Genomic DNA, 17,123 nt, shown 5'->3' on the forward strand with positions numbered 1-17,123 from the left:
AGCACTCAGCCTGAGTCCCTAAGCAGCACTGGAGTTAAGGCAGAGTTGTGCGTTGTCTGGACATTTAGAAGAATGTCGGTTGCTCTACTTGATGGTTGCTCAAGAGAATACGAATTATCAAAGTGCTTTAGGAGGCAGAGTAAAGTCAAATGAGGTAATATAATATATTCCATCCCTATACCTGGGGATGTACTTGGGATAATTTTTACCTGCCCCACACCTAAGGGGCTCATTGTGTATGGAGAGTAAGGCACCAGAACAACATTATGGAAGGGCTCGTGGTCAGTCAGAGGACTTAATATTCTTTGATATAACTGATCTTTAAACCTCTGGAAGCCCTCAGAGGCTTTTCCAATATTTAGCAAACATCAGTTCCCCTAAAGTTTACACCCTACTCCATATTGTGTTCTAAGAACAGAGCAAAAGGAGGTGAAATGACGTTTTTGTCTCAAGGATGAGACTGCTGGGTCATTTCCAAGAGGAGATCCTTAGAGAGCATCCCATGGTCCTTTCCTGTGGAAGGTAGCAATGCAGCTCTCCGTTATTCTCTCCGTCTCTCTCTTCCCCCAGGCAATCTGTCAGTTCATTTCTGGTGCCGGGGAGAGGCGTCGTGTTGGAGTGCTGTTCCCGTTTGCAAAGTGGGAACTTCTATTTGTTGTTCTCAGGAGCTGGTTTCACACACTGACATCTCCCCGGGAGCACAGCTGAGTCCAACATGTTCCCAACAGCCATCCACCCAAACGCCTCCCACTCAAGCACCCAGACCTTCCTTCCCAGTAAATAAAATAAAAAATACAGAGACAGCCTCAAATTGTTCCGAATGCTTCGGTTTCACTGGAATGTCTACTCGTGTTCAGATCTGATAAATGGGTATTTTTCTGCCCTAGGAAGTCAGTTTAGTGTGGGAATAGGATGGCTTTTCAAAGAGTTTCTGGAATAGTTAGTGGAAAAGTCTGACTGACTTTCTCTGGTGTCAATAAGTTTAAGCGTTCCTATGTGTCATGAAAATAAAATGTTGCAATTAACAACTTCATGACAGAAAACAAAGTTATCATAAGCTGCTGATTCTACTGTGTTGTATGAAATAATGTGTTTTTCAAGGTTTTGTTGTTCAAAAAGTTCTCAAAAAATCTAATTCCTAGGGCAGGAAACTGAGCAAAGTGTCCTTGTACACTTTAGGCAAGGAGATACTGCTGCATTATTTAAAACACCACCATTCACTACAACAGCAGCTCTCAATATATCCCAGCATGATTCCATTCATACGGCTGGGACATCCTGTCTTACCATGGCTGTAGTAATTTTGTTTCTGAACTTACCTGTGCTCTGTAGCAGACATGACCTCAGTATGCCAACCTGTGGATTACAACACACACAAAAAGATCTTTTGAATAATGATTCCTAAGAAAAGAGTTGGAAAAAAATTCCACATTTATGCCAAATCTCCCAGTCCAGCTCTACAGCTGAATGAGACTTTGCTTACCCTGAGTTTATTGGTGTGGTCAATGCGTTCTTCTTGCGGACTCAGAACTGGAACAGGACATCCTGGCTTCAAAGGCCAGTTCCTCATCTCTGACTCCCTCACTGACAACATTTTGGGGTGTGCCACTCTCTGGTTTCCCCTCTTGGGCTCTGTCCAGCCATTGCACAGGAGATCTCCCCTTTTGGAGACTGGCATCAGGAGCAAGGACCGCCAATGTACGTCTTTATTGTGCTTCTCTAGGAAATGGTATGTGGAACAAGCTTCCCCCTTTTCTGACTCCCAAATGCCTCTGCTCAGAGTTTTTATTCATAAATACCCACATGCCACTTTGTCAAGGACAACCTGTGATAGAAAAGATAGAATGATCCAAGCCTCTGTGGCCTGGTGTGTAGCAGTGAGAGTTTAGCTCAGCTTTGGAAGATTTAAGATCAAAATTCTGTGGGAAAATGCAAACTGAAGCACTAAAACTCAGCATTGTCCGCCCTGGGGTGGGTGACCCAAACCAGCGGATGGCAGTGGGTTTTGGGTGCTGTGGGGTTTGGGTCTAGACCCAACCAGCAGGTTGGAACAGGGACGGTGATGAAGGACTAATTATTTATTTCCTTTAGGGGACTACAGCTCACAATGGGACAATGTAAGATAAACAAGTCTCTCCTATTCCACACCAATATCCTGGAAGGAGCAGAGAAATGAGGTGTTCTGGGCCACTCACTGCATTGCTGAAGTTTGTTGTCTTCTGGTCACTAGGCTTTGTATGACACCTGGATAATGGTTGTTAGTGGCTCCATTTCTTGCTTTCTGATTTTTTGAAAACGTGAGTTTTCCAGAAGGGGGGCAAGGAAAGGAAATACACATGAATTTTTTTTTTTTCTTCCATTAAATATTTGTGCACCAGGACTATTCTGATCAATAAACAAGTGGCTTCAATTATTTTAGGAATGCTTAATATTCCAGTATCTTGCCCAGGTTCCTTGTTTCTACAGGCACTTCTGCACTGAGATTAGTGGGGGTTTTGGGAGAAATTTTAGTGCTTATACAAAGCAAACACTGACTTTAGTGTTAGTCTATAAATACCTAATGTGAGCAAACAACTCTGTATTTTCCTCTGCGCTTATTACCTGTGTTCTGCACCTTCAGGCAGCTGAATTTACATGCTTTTGTTGTCATATGTGTAATGTGCCACGTGTATTTTCCTTTTATTAATCAGACCTGCCATCAGAGAAGAGATAGAGGGAGCTTGAAAGCACAACCAGGATAGATACTGTCATTTTGTAATCTTTTGTGCACAGGTGGAGATGCACTGGAATAGGTGGCAATATTTGATTTCTTGCAGAAGTCTTACAAGCGAAAATCAAGCAAAGGAGCTCCTGGCTATCCACAGGGTAATTCTCCTCTGGAAGTGTGCAATCAGTTCCCATTTAGGCTAATTACACTTGAGGAAAGGAGCCCTTTCCTATAACTAATGAACAATAGGCATAACCTGTTATTACATAACCATGGGCCAGCACATTAATACACTGTCAAATTGTGCTGCTCTGTGAAAATGCTTCCTCCACAAAATTCACTGGAGAATTTTAGTGACATTGGCTGTAATTACCAGTAGCGTGGTTTCTAATTCATTTAACTTTTTTTTTCTACCTATACTGGGCATATAAGTGTTTTAAGAGATTGAATAAATAAATTTTTAATTATAAAATGATGTTATATCATAAATTATTTATAATAACCAACAATGTTTAGGTATGAATGTTTAAAATACATGTTTAGGTATGAATCCATTAAGAAGATCAACTAATATATATATATATATCAGTCTTAAAATAATGTCCTAATTTCTTCTGTGTTTATGAATGGGGAAATCAGTGCTTAAAGCAGTTAAAGGTTTATAAAAGCTTGGATTGACAGTGGATAAAGCAGCGAGCATGCTTGGCACTTAGGAATTCTGTTGTCATCTACGGCAGAGAAGAGCCTTTTTTTGTCCTTTATTGGTTTCAGCAGTTTGTGATATCATGCCACCTGAACGGTACAGATATATAGACCTCCAGGGAGGGAGCAGCAAGATGCACATAGTCCTCATTAGCAAAACCTTTGGTTATGATTAATATTAAAAAAAAAAAAAAAAACAACAACAAAAAAACTCCTTTGCTTTGTGATCTGTCAGGTAGTTCTGAGGAATTTTGTCCATTATATTCCTATTAACGGTAACAGACTTCTGAAATCTCCATGGCGAGTTCCAGGCACTCCCCAGTCTCGTGGCAGGACTCAAAGAGGCTGCAATCAATGTCACAGTCACAGTTGCAGTCGTTGTTGCCGTGGTCTTCGTCGGAGGTCTGGTAATATCTATTGGATGGACAACAGGTATCTGTCAGCCAATGTTCACAGGTATCAGGCAGCATTATTAGAAAGTCCCAAAACTGGCAGAACAAGCAGGCCAGGATAAGCGTTGCACATTCATCTAAGAGAAAGGAAAAGCAGGGAGATGTAAGAACAAGTGTGAGCTGGGATTACCCAGATAGCACAGAAGTGAGAGGGGTGGTCTAAAAATACATTGATGGTAACTACTTCCATAGAGACAAGTGAAAATTTTCTTTTCTATTTTATTTGCTCTGGAAAAACAACAGCTGTACAAAAAAAAACTTGAATGGAAATATTCGGTGGCAATGAAATCCAGAAGAACAAGCCCTTTAAACCAAATTTTATCTTCTCATGCCCGGACAGCAAGGAGGCTGGAGAGGCACAAGAAGCTGGGAGGGGACACAACCAGGACAGCTGATCCCAGCTGGCTAGAAAGATATGCCAGACCATAGGGCATCAATATAAATTAGGGAGAAAACGAGCAGAGGTTTCTGCTCAGATGACTGACTGGGCATCAGTTGGTGAGTGGTGAGCAATTGCAATATATACCTCTTGTTTTGTATATTATTATCATTATTATTATTATTATTATTATTATTATTATTATTATTATTATTGTTATTCTGTCCTCTTAAACTCTACCTCATCCCATGAGTTTTCTTCCTTTTACCTTTCTGTTACCCCCATTCTTCAGTGGGTCAGTGAGTGAGGGGTTGTGTGAGGCTGAGTTGCTGTCTGGGATTAAACCACAACACCGGCACAGGTGGCACTGGAGTTTATTTTAATTTTCACAAGAGTTTGCACTAAAAATGTTTAAAGACTACCAGGGACAGGGAGGGAGAGCAGGTGTGGAGAAGAGCACTCAGAGAGGGCAGTGTGCTGGCTGAGTCTCAGCTCAGGGTCCTGCCAGCTCCACACCAAACGGGGTTCCCAACTTTTCATCCACAAATGTCAGTTTTTCAAAGGAGACAAAAGTTTGGGACATAGATTATGTAGGTTGTGTATCTGGAGCCAGTGAATATTCCTGAGAACTTGGTCACCATGACTAGAACTCTGTGCTGTTTGTGGCCTTCCCAAAAATATCAACTCATTAACTCTGCACCCCTCAGCCCCCAGCATCTGGGGAGGCTGCTCGGGTGCAGCAGGTGTGAGATTCCAACTGTGTGAATCCAGTTGGAGCACAGACCCAGACCTTTTTTTTTTTTTTTTTTTTTCCCTTCTTGTTTTTGGAAAGGAAAGATACCTTCAACAATATGAATGCCTTTTCATTGGTTCTTTCAAGAAAGCATATGGTTATAACCACATTTCTTGCCCTAGGATGACTAACCGTGAACTCATTCAACTGCATTGGTTTTGTTGTGGCATTTTCTAGCTCACGTAACATTAAGTTCACTGCCAGGAAGTTTCCAGAATTAGGCTTCTTCTTTTTTTTTTTTTTTTTTTTTTTTTTTTTTTTTTTAAAGAAAGCTTTCTTGATGAAAAACAAAATTTAAAAAAAAAATTCCAGCTTCTTTATTAAAAAGGCAGTTAAAGCAGGTAGCAAGAGCAAATAGCATATGACTGAACTTCTTTCTAAGTGGCATATCATCACCAATGTTATCAATTTTAATACTTATTTAAATATGTCAAGATCTATTTAGGCTCAGACAAGCACAACTAACTTCGAAGTCAGTTCTGTCAAATAAGAATGACTAGATTTTGGTGATACTTAGTAAATTCATGCTTATATTTTTTTCTAGCTAAATGAACTGAAATAATTATAAAATTGAAATATTTAATAAGGTGACACCACTGCATTTAATTGTATGAAATTTACACTGTAGAAAATGTAATCATTTTATCCAATAGTCCTTGGTGTAATTAAGACTATTTTTTCAGATCACTTATGTTTATGAAATTTCTTTCCTATACATTACTGTGAGAGACAGAATTCAAAATTATGTTTTAATTAAGGATTTGGCAATTTTTTCCTCCCTCTCCAAAGATCCATTTTTTAATAACAGCTTTTTTTGTGGTTTTTTTCCCCCTGAATGTGTTAACCATAATGGTGCTTATGTAATCTGGAGAGAATAGATATGATTCTTAGGGCTTCATCCAGGAAAGAGAGCACACAAAAAGCACAAGATTTTAATAATAAAGTAATGTTTCAGCACAGACTCTGTGATGTGCAGTAAAGATGCTTTTAAATTCCCATCAGAGCACACACCATGAACTGTGATAATGGATGTAACACATTTCAAAAAATCTGCATGTGTGAGGCTTTTTGGTCCCGTTTTAAGTGGGGTAATGTATATAAATAATAGATATTAGCAATTAGACATCCATTCCTATGCATTCATTTATATATTTGAAAATAAATTAGCCACAAACTGCATAAAAGAAGATGCAATCTCTTGTTTTCCCCTCTGTTTTCCCTGCTGTTTGCCAAACGGCATTGATGCGTTTATCTCAGTGAGAACAATGACCTCAGCTCTCGATCTCTACATTAGTAGATTAATTAGCACAAAAGAAGAATTTATAATAATTTTTCTAGCATGCCTCATCTCTAAGTTTTCCTGCTCTTGTTTGGTGGCATCTGCTCACACAGATGATGCTCTGAACAACCCTGGTCCAAAGCTTGCTGAAGCCTTTCTGGTCATCCTTGGTGAGACCTCTAAGTGTTGTATTTGCTCTTGTCTGAGCACAGGGAGTGAAATAATCACCAATTTCCTCATCTATTGCTCTGCCTTCAGATGTTCTCCAAGCACCAGCAAATAAGACTTGGCCTTGTGTATGTGGAATAAGCAATAAGTTGTCAGAGTGGAGTGAGCTGAGTATGCAGTGACAACCAGAAATCTGTCTTCCTTTGGTTTTCTTGGCTTCCATCCAGCCCTTAACATTATTAATTAAGCACAGATTGGGATTTTTTTGTTGTTGTTGTTGTTAATTTCCTTCAAGTTTAGCTTTTTTAAGGAGAGTGAAATCTGTTATTTGCATCACATGGTACACACCTGTGTGCCAGTAATTGTTGAGATAGTCCTTAGATTCAAAAATAGGAAGTGTCTGGACAACAGGACAAGTCACCTAAATAAAATAAATCAGATCTTTCCTTGAAATTAAGTGTATTCCAATAGATGTAGCAGAGACATCCCTTTTGTAAGGATCTCTGACACAATAGAGATGTTAATGATTCCTGCAGAACAGGGCACTTTATTGATCTGTATTTAGAAATGCTTAATTTAGGAATTAAATTATATGCGTGACAGATCCCTGCTCCATTGGATGTAACATGCTAATCCATTATTGCGAAAGGCACTCAAAAGAAACTTCTAAAATACTTCACAGAGCCTTTTTTTAACATCCACTGGTATAACCAGGAATAGATTTATCTAATACTGACACTGGTGCCTCTGTGCAAACACTCATTACTAAAGTACAAATGCTCTGTGGCACAATAGGCTCTAAGCTCCTCTTCTATGACTTTAGTATCACTGACAATTTAAGATCATCTTCTAGAAATTCTCATCTATCACACAAATGTCTGCAGGGCAACTTAACATTGCTTTTGGCGATGTTCTTGAACCTCCTGTTCAACATTTAATTTTGAGCTGGTTATACATAGCTCTTTTGCAGTGGGCATTATTTAGAAATCAGCTCAAATGTGATCTGTTTTACAAAACATACCGTCACTGTCTCTCTGATGTACTGAGGCATCATCTTCAATGTAAGTGAATTCTCTGCATTTCTCCAGGGAAGCAATGGATGATCTGCTTGCATCTGACAATTTCTTCTCATTTTTGGTACCCTTTGATGAAGCGTCTGTGATGCTGAATTCTGCCACAGAACTCATAACAATACCTTTCATAGGCTTTTCATCTGTGTGTTTTTCATTTGTAAGCTGGTTATCTGGTGGGATTAGGAAAAAAAAGACTGTGATACCAAGGCAGAGATCTGAAAGAATAACATATGCAGAATTTTCAAACCTACAGTTGTTTACTTCCAAGGCCTAACCCTACTTACCTAATGATTTCTGTCTCTTTACAGAGGTTTATTCATAGCAGAGGTATTTGTGAACTTGCCTTTTAAGGTTTTCTCTTAAAGCCAGAGGACTTAGAGGCTAAGTGATAATTAACTTCCAGTGGGTGGGATCAGGTTTGGAAAGAAAACAGAACTATTGCCTCAGTTGACATCTATTTCGAGTTTGATATCCCAACTTCAATTTGTGACACAAAAGAAGGGAAAAAAATTAACCTTGTTTTTTTTCAGCTGCAATATTTTTTCCCCAAATTAACGGCCAACAATGTGCAGGTAGGTGGCACCTGGATGCAGATGTGCCAGCTCACCGTGGCTCATAATCTTGTAGCAAAGACAGCCAGATGGTCTCTGTTTAGCATCCAGATTCCTCATTTCATAACTTCATCCCCACTTGCGTTGTTGGCCTGGAAGTCAGCTAGGAGATGGGATACTTCACATGCTGTCAGCGTGCCAGAGAGGCAGCTCAAAAACCAGAGGGAGAGCTTAATTTTAAGCCCCAACTAGGGGAAAGGTTAAGAAGAGTGCTGAGTTCAATTTATTTTTGAAGAACTTCTCAGGCAGAGATAAACAGGGGTTGATCTATAGTTTCGCTCACTCTCTGAAGTGATCAAGTGGCCAAGAAACACAGTCGTTCTTTCCTTGGCGGGGATGATAAGACCTCATCAGTTCTTATCTACAGCTGATTAACTCCTGCACCTCACATCAAGCACAGCCTCACTTTTTATCTCACTTAAATCTTGTGATATGCTTGCTCTTGAGCTATATACAGAAAATCAATCTTCACAAACACCTCAGTTTTGCAAATGTTACTTTCTGAGAGGAACTGCAAGTGCTCTAAAGTGGTTTGTCTGCACTTGGCTGCAAGGAGCTTGAAGAGAGGCCCTGCACATCTCTTGGTTTTTAGGTACCTTTGACTTCTGACACATGTTAAGGAAAAGCCAAGGAAAGGCTGACAGAGAGTGAAACCTTGATGACACTGCAGCTGTTCCACCTTGCAGCCGAGAGGAGGAAATGTGGACGGGATGGGTGGATTGCAGGGTAAGTGAAAAACCAGTGGAACCATAAGGCTTGGAGAGGGGGGAAGCAAGGATTTAGGAAATAAGTGGCATCTAGTTCAAGTCCAGTGAAGGCCCCTGAAGCAGTGAGGGGTCTGCAGGACCTTCTGTGTGAGCAGAGGCTGGGGGAGCTGCTTTGGCTGGCCTGGAGGAGATGGCAGAGAACAGTGCTTTGTTCCCCTCTAGAGCCAGGGTAACGGAGAAGCCAGACCCCAACCCCTCCCAGCAGGGCACAGACAGAAAATGAGGAGAGGTCACCGTTGGAAGCTGCAGCAAAGGCAACTGGAGCTGCAGTGGGAATGAGTTCCTTGCCATGGGATGTGTAAAGCACCAGAACAGACCGCAGCAAGGCTGTGGTTGTGTGAAGGGCTCAGCTGGGCACGGACCCCAGCGACCTGCTCTTACTGTGAGCGTCTGACAGAGGCCAAACAAAGTGGTTCTAGAGACCCTTCCAAGATAATTTTTCTATAATTTCTATGACTCTGTTTACTTACAGAATGGGGGAACAATTCATTTAAATTTCTGCTCATAGTCAGGTTTCATGTCACTTTAGACCACTTTTACCTAGTGAAGTATGTAGAAGCAGAAAAGCTGGGTAGAGTTTAGTAGAGTAAGATCTTGGGAAAAGATAAGCATAAAAACTAGGCTACCATTTTCATTTTAAATCACTGCTTTAAAACTGTTTGTTGGCAGAGGTATTTCCTTAATTTTGAAGTTGTAATGGCAACAAAGTCTACTGTGATGGGAATGTGAATTTCCGTGTAATGGAGAATTTACAGGCCTGGGGCAGGGAGCAAACGATGGGGTGGAGGCAGTAAGAGAGCAGTGGCACAGAGAGGAGTCTCAGAAACTTATAACTGTCAGGTTTTGTGAGCGTTATGGTGAAGGAAAGCCACAGGTGAGATGGGAAGGGCAGGAGAGGCAATGGTTCTGCTGGGTGTGACCCAGCAGTGCAAAGCACAGCAGTTCTCCCCTGAGAACTGCTTAGTCACAGGAAATCAACATCCAGGGCTATGCATGTTGGGGTTTGCCCATCTGTGATGATTTGGTGGTGGTTTTCCCTTCAGAATAAACAAATACAGACCTTTTTTCTTTTCCCTCTGACTTCTTGGCCAGCCTCTTCAGTCCAGAATGTGAAAACTCACTTATTTTGGATGTTCTTACATGTACAATCATGACTATTTTCCAGTGTTTATGAATCAATGACATTCCAAATGTTGGCCTGTACTTTTTTTCAGTAACAAACCATCTCCAGGAGAGGTTGTGCTGATTAAAGCAGCAGAGCTCCGGAGGAAGCGATGTCCTGCTTATGCACTGGATTTATTGGATAACAATGGTTTTGTGAGTCCAAAAGACACAAGTCCTACCTAATATTCAGATGCCAATATTACAAATGGGTCCTGTTTGTTCACACTGAGAGCTACACCCAGGCCGAGCCTTTGGATACACATGGATCAGATCAAAAGGCTTAGGCAAGAATAACTATTATTTTCCACTTTTAAAATCTGCCCAAAAAATCAGAACTAGATATGTTTTAATCCATTATATATCTGTTGAGTTCCCCAATCTGCAACAATACAATGGCCCACGGAATGCATTTAAGTATTCAAGACGTGAGACTAAAAAAAAGTCTGACAGAAGTAATCAGTAAATGCCAGACTAACATTTACTGTATCCACCGACTTCTACTATTCATACTTTGAGTCAATTTTTATTCTTGAAGTGCTGTTGAAGAGAAATCAAAACCAGAAATAGAAAGTCATAGACATAACCTGATTTTTTCAATACAGCACCATCAAACAAAAGGGTAACAAAAGCTGTCACTCAGGGACTCTTCTGTTTGTTAAAGCATACTACATCTTGGAAAATACAGTACATTTTAGTGTCAGACTCTTAGTTTGAAAAGCTCCCTTTCAGTAATGTTATACTTGTCTTGTACAGCTAGATCAAGTCTTCATGCAATCACTGTAACAAGCAACTTGCTATGACAAGTGAGATCCTTGCTTCCAGAAAACACTGCGGGAGAGGCTAAAGCAGTGTACAATTATAGGTCTCCATTACATTTTCATGCAATTACCTTCAGTTCAGCTGTGGGTCCATCTACATTATGTCTTTTATCAATTTAACATTTGCACAAAGTGTCTGAAGAAATAAAGATTGTGCTAGACCAGCAGAAAAAAAAGGTGGTTAGCACTTTTTTTTCGTATTATAGTTTGTTGCTGGATGGAGCAGTAGTAGGTTGGGAGTTTAGAACAAATGTATGTAGCCAAATAGGCTTTAAAAATATATTACATACCACTGATACCATTTTGATAACTGTTAAATGAGAATATAAAAAAATCCTAAATTTCAATTAGAGATGGGAAGATGGTCAAACTTTGTGACTCTCTTTTAAGAGCCTGTGTTCAGCTTCAAATGCCCACATACCTCTGTGTTTTTAACTTATAGAAATCAACCACTGAAGTGAACTTAAAGGAAAAAATAAGTGTATCATGATGAAGGAATCTCAGATTATTCAGTGTTAGACTGTTAGGCAGAGGCTGCTAAAGGTACACCCCCACAATGTGCCATATTTAAATAGTATGAAGTAGCAACTTTCTTCCTCACACGGGGAAGCTGGGACTTGCCTTGGCTGTTGCAGTAGCAGACTGGGATTGTTCACCCATGTTTGTATTAAAGATAGTCTCAATACTCACATGGAATTTCTTTTTTCTTTTTCTTTTTGGAGTTGGGCGATTCAGATGGCTGACTACAGTATCTAAATTCATGAAAGCACAAAGTAAATCACTTACTTTCCACTGATGCCAGCTCCAGATCCCTCTGGTTAATAGGGAGGAGCAGTGATACCAAGACTGGCATTTGCAGTCCCCTGACCTCTATTTCTCTTTATTGGCTTTAGGAACAAACCAGGATCTTGCAGTCCTGGAGAAGAGGAGTCTGCAATTTCCCTGCATGTTCTGAAATTAGATTTAGTATAGAGGCATACAAGGGCTCTAAGTTTATTTTTGATAAGGGACAGGAGGTTTAAGAGGTGTTCTGCTAAACAGGGGCTGCAGTGATGTAGGTAATCCAAAGCAGCTCTTGGAGCAACTGTTTAGGAGAAGACTCCACTGAAGGAGAAGGAGAATCTGACCCTTCTTGGGCTCAGGCACATCTTACAAGCCAAGGATGAGGGAGCCCGTGGCTCTACTCAATGCTGGCATTTGTTCCAAACCCACCCTGGCAGGGGCCCTTTGCATCACATCCCTTTAGCAAGGAGTCCCAAGGGTTAATGCTAAACTGTGTGTGTGGAAAACTGTAGCAGTTTAGGACCTGTAACTCTTTAATTTTCCCCTGAGGCATGTTGGTGTATCAGTGCTGGGAAAGCACCAAGGGAACACCCGCTGGGGTGCTCTCCCGGCCAGTCCTTATCCCGTGCCCTGCTGCCTCTACCTGTCTGTTAAATGTATCACATGCTCATCACCGAAAGAGCTGAGTGCCCCATCCTGCCCTGAGGGGGCACAGGCAGAGAGCTACATCACACCTGATGGATGAAAACTGGTACGTATGAAGGCTTGATCTGAACTCACTTGGTTTGAAAGAACTCCTAGAACAATGAAACTCAGACCTCAGGGTTTAGAGGAAGTGCTTCAAAAAAGGAAAAGCCAGAGAGAAACAAAACACTTTTTTTTTTGATAGATTAAGGGATATAGTAGTCTGCCAGGGAGGGAGTATCTCTGCATGCATGGGGCCAGCAGCTTACCTGGATGGTCCTCACTGCTCGGTGTCACCCCAGGAAGGGCCAGTAGAGGCAGGGAGCTGGTGCGACGGTCTTGTTGGAGAGAAGAAAACAAGATTGAAGAGGGATGAATGTCAAATTAATGTGTTTTGGCACAGCTATCCCACTCAGCCACTTAGTGACAGTCATTGACATCAGGAGTTGTTTCTCTGAGTTCGAACAGAAGCAAGTAAGTTCCTAGCAGAGGGAGGTTACATGGCTTGGTGTGCTGTTTGTGTTCCTCTCTGTCTCGTTTCAGGAAAGGAAGCAAAAATTAAAACAAACTGCCAAGAGAGAAAGTTTCACCCAAGAAGAGGTGAAGAGGATCACCGACAAACACAGCAGTTCAAGTAGGTACAGGAAATTTGAGAGCTGAGAGGCCTGAGATGAAATGTGGGTATCATCTATGCCCGAACACCCCAGAAACTTTAGATGAGATCATCAGCAAAGAGGAGAGAGGAAATTTAACCCCAAACTCCAACTTCCATGGCTTGGCAGTCTTGGTGGACAAGAAGTCCAAGGTCCCCGTGGTGGCAAGCCCAGGTCCCCACGCGGAGCAATGCCGAGCTCCTCCACCTGGGATGCACCTGCCGGGCTGTTCACTCCATGCCTAAGGTGTGGAGGCTTAAATCTTCTTCCCTTCTCTCTCCAAGTGTCAGGGAGGCAAAGTAGGAGGGCGTGTGGGACTGTCCCAGCAGTGAGTGCAGCAGATGGAAAAAAACTCTGTGGGAACTGCTGCTGCCCACACGGGAGAGGCCGGAGGGAGCGCGGGCGCCGTGGCCCATCAGAAGGGAGCTGCTCTGGACCGATACATCACGGGGCTTTCAGAGATTCGTGCCCATTGCATTTTGCCGAGCTCAGGCAGGAGGATGCAGGGGATTTGGAGACTGTTTATTTTTGTCGTAAGGAAACAGGAAATAGTACACAAGGCTATAAATATATCCCAGGCTTCAGTTGACATCATGAACTCATGCAAGTGCTTCACTACTGATTTACGATGATGGGCTGGTAATTCACAGGAGCTTTGGGTTTCCTTTATTTTGCTGTTGCAGTAACAAAGCTAATGGTGCAATCCCGGGAGGGGGCATTTTATCAATAGTGAATTTTTGACCTCATTGCATACATTTTAACTTCATGAATTAGTGACCCAGCTAACTGTAAAGCCTTCTATAGGCTTATTGTAAATCTATCACAGGACTGGCAAAAAATTTTGGCCTGGATCCTAAGCTCTGACAGGCATGTGTTGATGGACTGCATAGCAAGCACTTCCACTAATATTTCTCACTAATTATACCATATATTAAGAAAAAATGAATGAAGCCAATGTTTATATGCCGCTTTAACTGCTTTTCATATAAGAAAGCAACACAATCCCTAATAAATTTTCACCTTCAACATTTCTATTCATTATAATTTTTACCATGATGAATGAAGTTAGAACTGGAGAGGGAGGGGGTTCATCTTGAAATCTGTTCAGTGAATGACTGAATTTACTTCCCTTCCCCAACTTGTGTCGAGGAAGGAGGGAACAGATGGACACAGGAAGAAGAGGGAGGCGAGTGCGGAACGAAGGAGACGGGTGAGGAACAGATGGAGTCAGGAGAAAGTGAAGAGGAGAGTCAGCAAGGATGGTAGAAAAGTTTTCCACTTGACCTTGAGTTGAAATGAAGATCTGCATGCAGCATGGGGCAGCTAGATTTTTGGGATACATCCTTTTTTCTCTCCATGACACTTATCCTCTAAGGACTTATGGCCCATCCCAGCATCTCGGTGCATCCCAGGGGACCTGCAGAACCAGGACCTGGTTTTTCCCTAGAAGTCACCTGCTGCAGAAGGGCACCTGCACTGCGTTCAAGGCCCGTAGTGTTAATGGCAGGGGAGAATTCTGTGCCAACACAGGAACAAAAATGGCCTGGGATGTCATAATTCTCCCAGGCATCCCAGCCAAGCCAGAAATTGGAGTTTATAATTTTGAAAAAGTGTACTACACCCAGTTTGTTAGGATCCAATGGCCAAAATAGTCAGAGTAATTTATGATTTTACCTGCTTATAGCAAGACATTCGAGATGGCCTGATTTTCAGAATATGCTGAGCATCTGCGTTTTGATGTGTATTGAATTATATATCCCAAATCACCAGTAAGTCCTGGAAAATCTTGATTGTATTCTTAATTCTGTTAAATTGCCTGCATATACTCCACTGGTTCTGGCTTTGCTAACTAAAGAATGGAAGAGGTGAAAGCTAAATATTGGCCATGTGTGTCATTCCCTTTGAAGAAAATGGGAGCCATGTGCACTCACCTAACAGCAATGTTTGGCCCCAACTATGATTTCACAGCTGGGCCCTAACTTCAGGAATGCCAAAACACTAAATGACTCAATTGGAGTAATCTGATCAATGCTGTATTTTCACTGTGGATTTAAATTGCACACACAGCAAGAGCAGAGTTGGTTTTCTTCTCTCTCAAAATCACTTTTCTCTGCAGATTTGATAGCATAAATATGAAGTATTGCTCTCATCACACAAATAAGTGAAATGGCAGAAAACGTATGTCAAATAAAACGTACAACATTACGTCGTTCTTACTTTTTGGAGGGTGTTTAAGAAAACGGCTTCATTAATTTTGACTGAATAAAAGGTTCCTTTAAGGGATTTCAATAGGTGACATGAAAAATGTTAATATGAATGATCAAGACAATGGAGGTTAAAACTGTTTTGAAAATATGTTTCTTTTATAGATCTCGGCTGTTGGAAGAGTTACAGAATAAATATACGGTAGTGCTGACATTCAGTGCTGTTTCATCTTAGCAAAGAGTTTTTAATAAAGAAAATTCTTTTCAAGGAATGTTTTCTGCAGCCAGTCTTCAAAAAGAGGTTTTCCCCCCTCCCAGCTTAATAAAATTAAAGTAATTTATGTCATATTGATATGTCGATATGTTTTTCAATAAACTTTTTCACAGGTTTTTTTTTTTTTTTTAATTCTCTTCACTTTAAAAATTATAATTATATGTCTTCCTCCCACTTTGAAAATGGCACAAGGTGCTCATTTGCAGAGCTCTACTGTTCAAATCTTCACTGAGAATAGAAATGTCATGACTCAGTTAACAATGCTTTATTATTCACATTGATCTTTTTTTATAGTGTTCTTTATCTCAAAAACATTGTAAATCAGATATCTTCCTCCCACTCTTTTGTTCATTTGCAAATTTTTATTATTCTAGTTTAAAAAAGCAATGGAGTGTCAAGAGTCAGTGTATATTGTTTATGTTCTTTTTTGCTTTAAAATTACTTTTAACTATAAAAAGTAAGATGTATAGCAGGGGAAAAAAAAAAAAAAAAAAAAAAAACAAAAAAAAGGCTGGATTTAAGGATGCTTAAAAAAGAATTGAAGGGATCAGTGTGAATTTTATGCTGTTCTCTTACACCTTGGAGTTGTAACCACTTTGCGAGGAGGGGGACCGGGCAATTTATGAAAAGGTTTTTATGTGCTAGGTCCAAAGTCCCTGTTGCATCAGATATCATCATCCATGTTAAAGGCTGGACATAATTCATATCCTAAATGACCATGACAGCAAAATTCACAGCGTGTTCACTGTCTGGTTTGCAGGGCCTGCCCAGAGCCCTTCCTGTCCCTCGCTCCCTGTCACAGCCTGCTGGGGGTTCCTCAGGAGCCCTTGGCTGATAAGCACCAAGATAAATCACTGAATTTTCACAGGAACCTCACAGCTTTGCTATCCAGTGTTAACTGCAGCAGAAACACAACATCAGCTGGTCAACAGGCAAGGCAATCCCTGAAACCCCTGCGGCTGGTTGTGGGATACAGTTGTGCACACTTCAGGAGAGACTTATCGGAGCCCTCAGGACTTGCTTGTAGATTTGCTCTCCCAAATTCCCCTTCAGACACTGTTTTCTTTCACTATCACTTTTTTTTAGGTCAGTATTTCTGTCCTGGTGATCATGACTTTTTGAAATGGCTTCCATGAGATTAATCTATTACAGGAATTTGTGTTTACTCCAGGGAGCAGCAGGATCTCGTGGTATTTCGCATGCTTCATGTTGTCAGGTAATTTTTTTGTTTAATCTTTCCTTCTTTTGAATTTCATGATCAGAGCATCCTGGCACCCTGTTGTTATTCCAGCAGATCTTGAAAGGGACTCTATGGGAGTCACTGAGATGGAGTGGCTATACCTGAAGTTGCTTTTAAGCCCCAGACTGGACTTTTTTTTGTCTTATTGAATTACGGAGTGGTTTGAGTTGGAAAGGAATGAAAGACCATCTAGTTCCAGCCACCCATCATGGGCAGGGACACTTTCCACTAGATCAGGTTGCTCCAATCTCTGTGGAACCTGGCCTTGAACTCTCCAGGAATGAGGAGGACCTTGCAGGTATGAGTGGCCCTATTATAAAAAACAGCCTTAAGATGTGTTGTGAATGAATTTGCTTTCCAAATTATTTTGTT

At 41.1% G+C, this 17,123-nt stretch overlaps 1 protein-coding gene across 1 annotated transcript; it reads right to left on the reverse strand.

The window, feature by feature from the left end:
• Nucleotides 1–3,678: 3,678 nt before the first annotated feature.
• MDFIC2 (MyoD family inhibitor domain containing 2) lies at nt 3,679–16,719 on the reverse strand. Its single transcript, XM_040076555.1, has 4 exons — nt 16,662–16,719; nt 12,650–12,718; nt 7,502–7,723; nt 3,679–3,938 (listed from the first exon to the last, which is right to left on the reverse strand). The coding sequence occupies exons 1-4, from the start codon at nt 16,717–16,719 to the stop codon at nt 3,679–3,681; spliced, it is 609 nt and encodes a 202-aa protein (XP_039932489.1).
• Nucleotides 16,720–17,123: the final 404 nt, after the last annotated feature.

Source organism: Hirundo rustica, chromosome 12 (assembly GCF_015227805.2).
Source record: "Hirundo rustica isolate bHirRus1 chromosome 12, bHirRus1.pri.v3, whole genome shotgun sequence".
NCBI classification, from domain to species: Eukaryota; Metazoa; Chordata; class Aves; order Passeriformes; family Hirundinidae; genus Hirundo; species Hirundo rustica.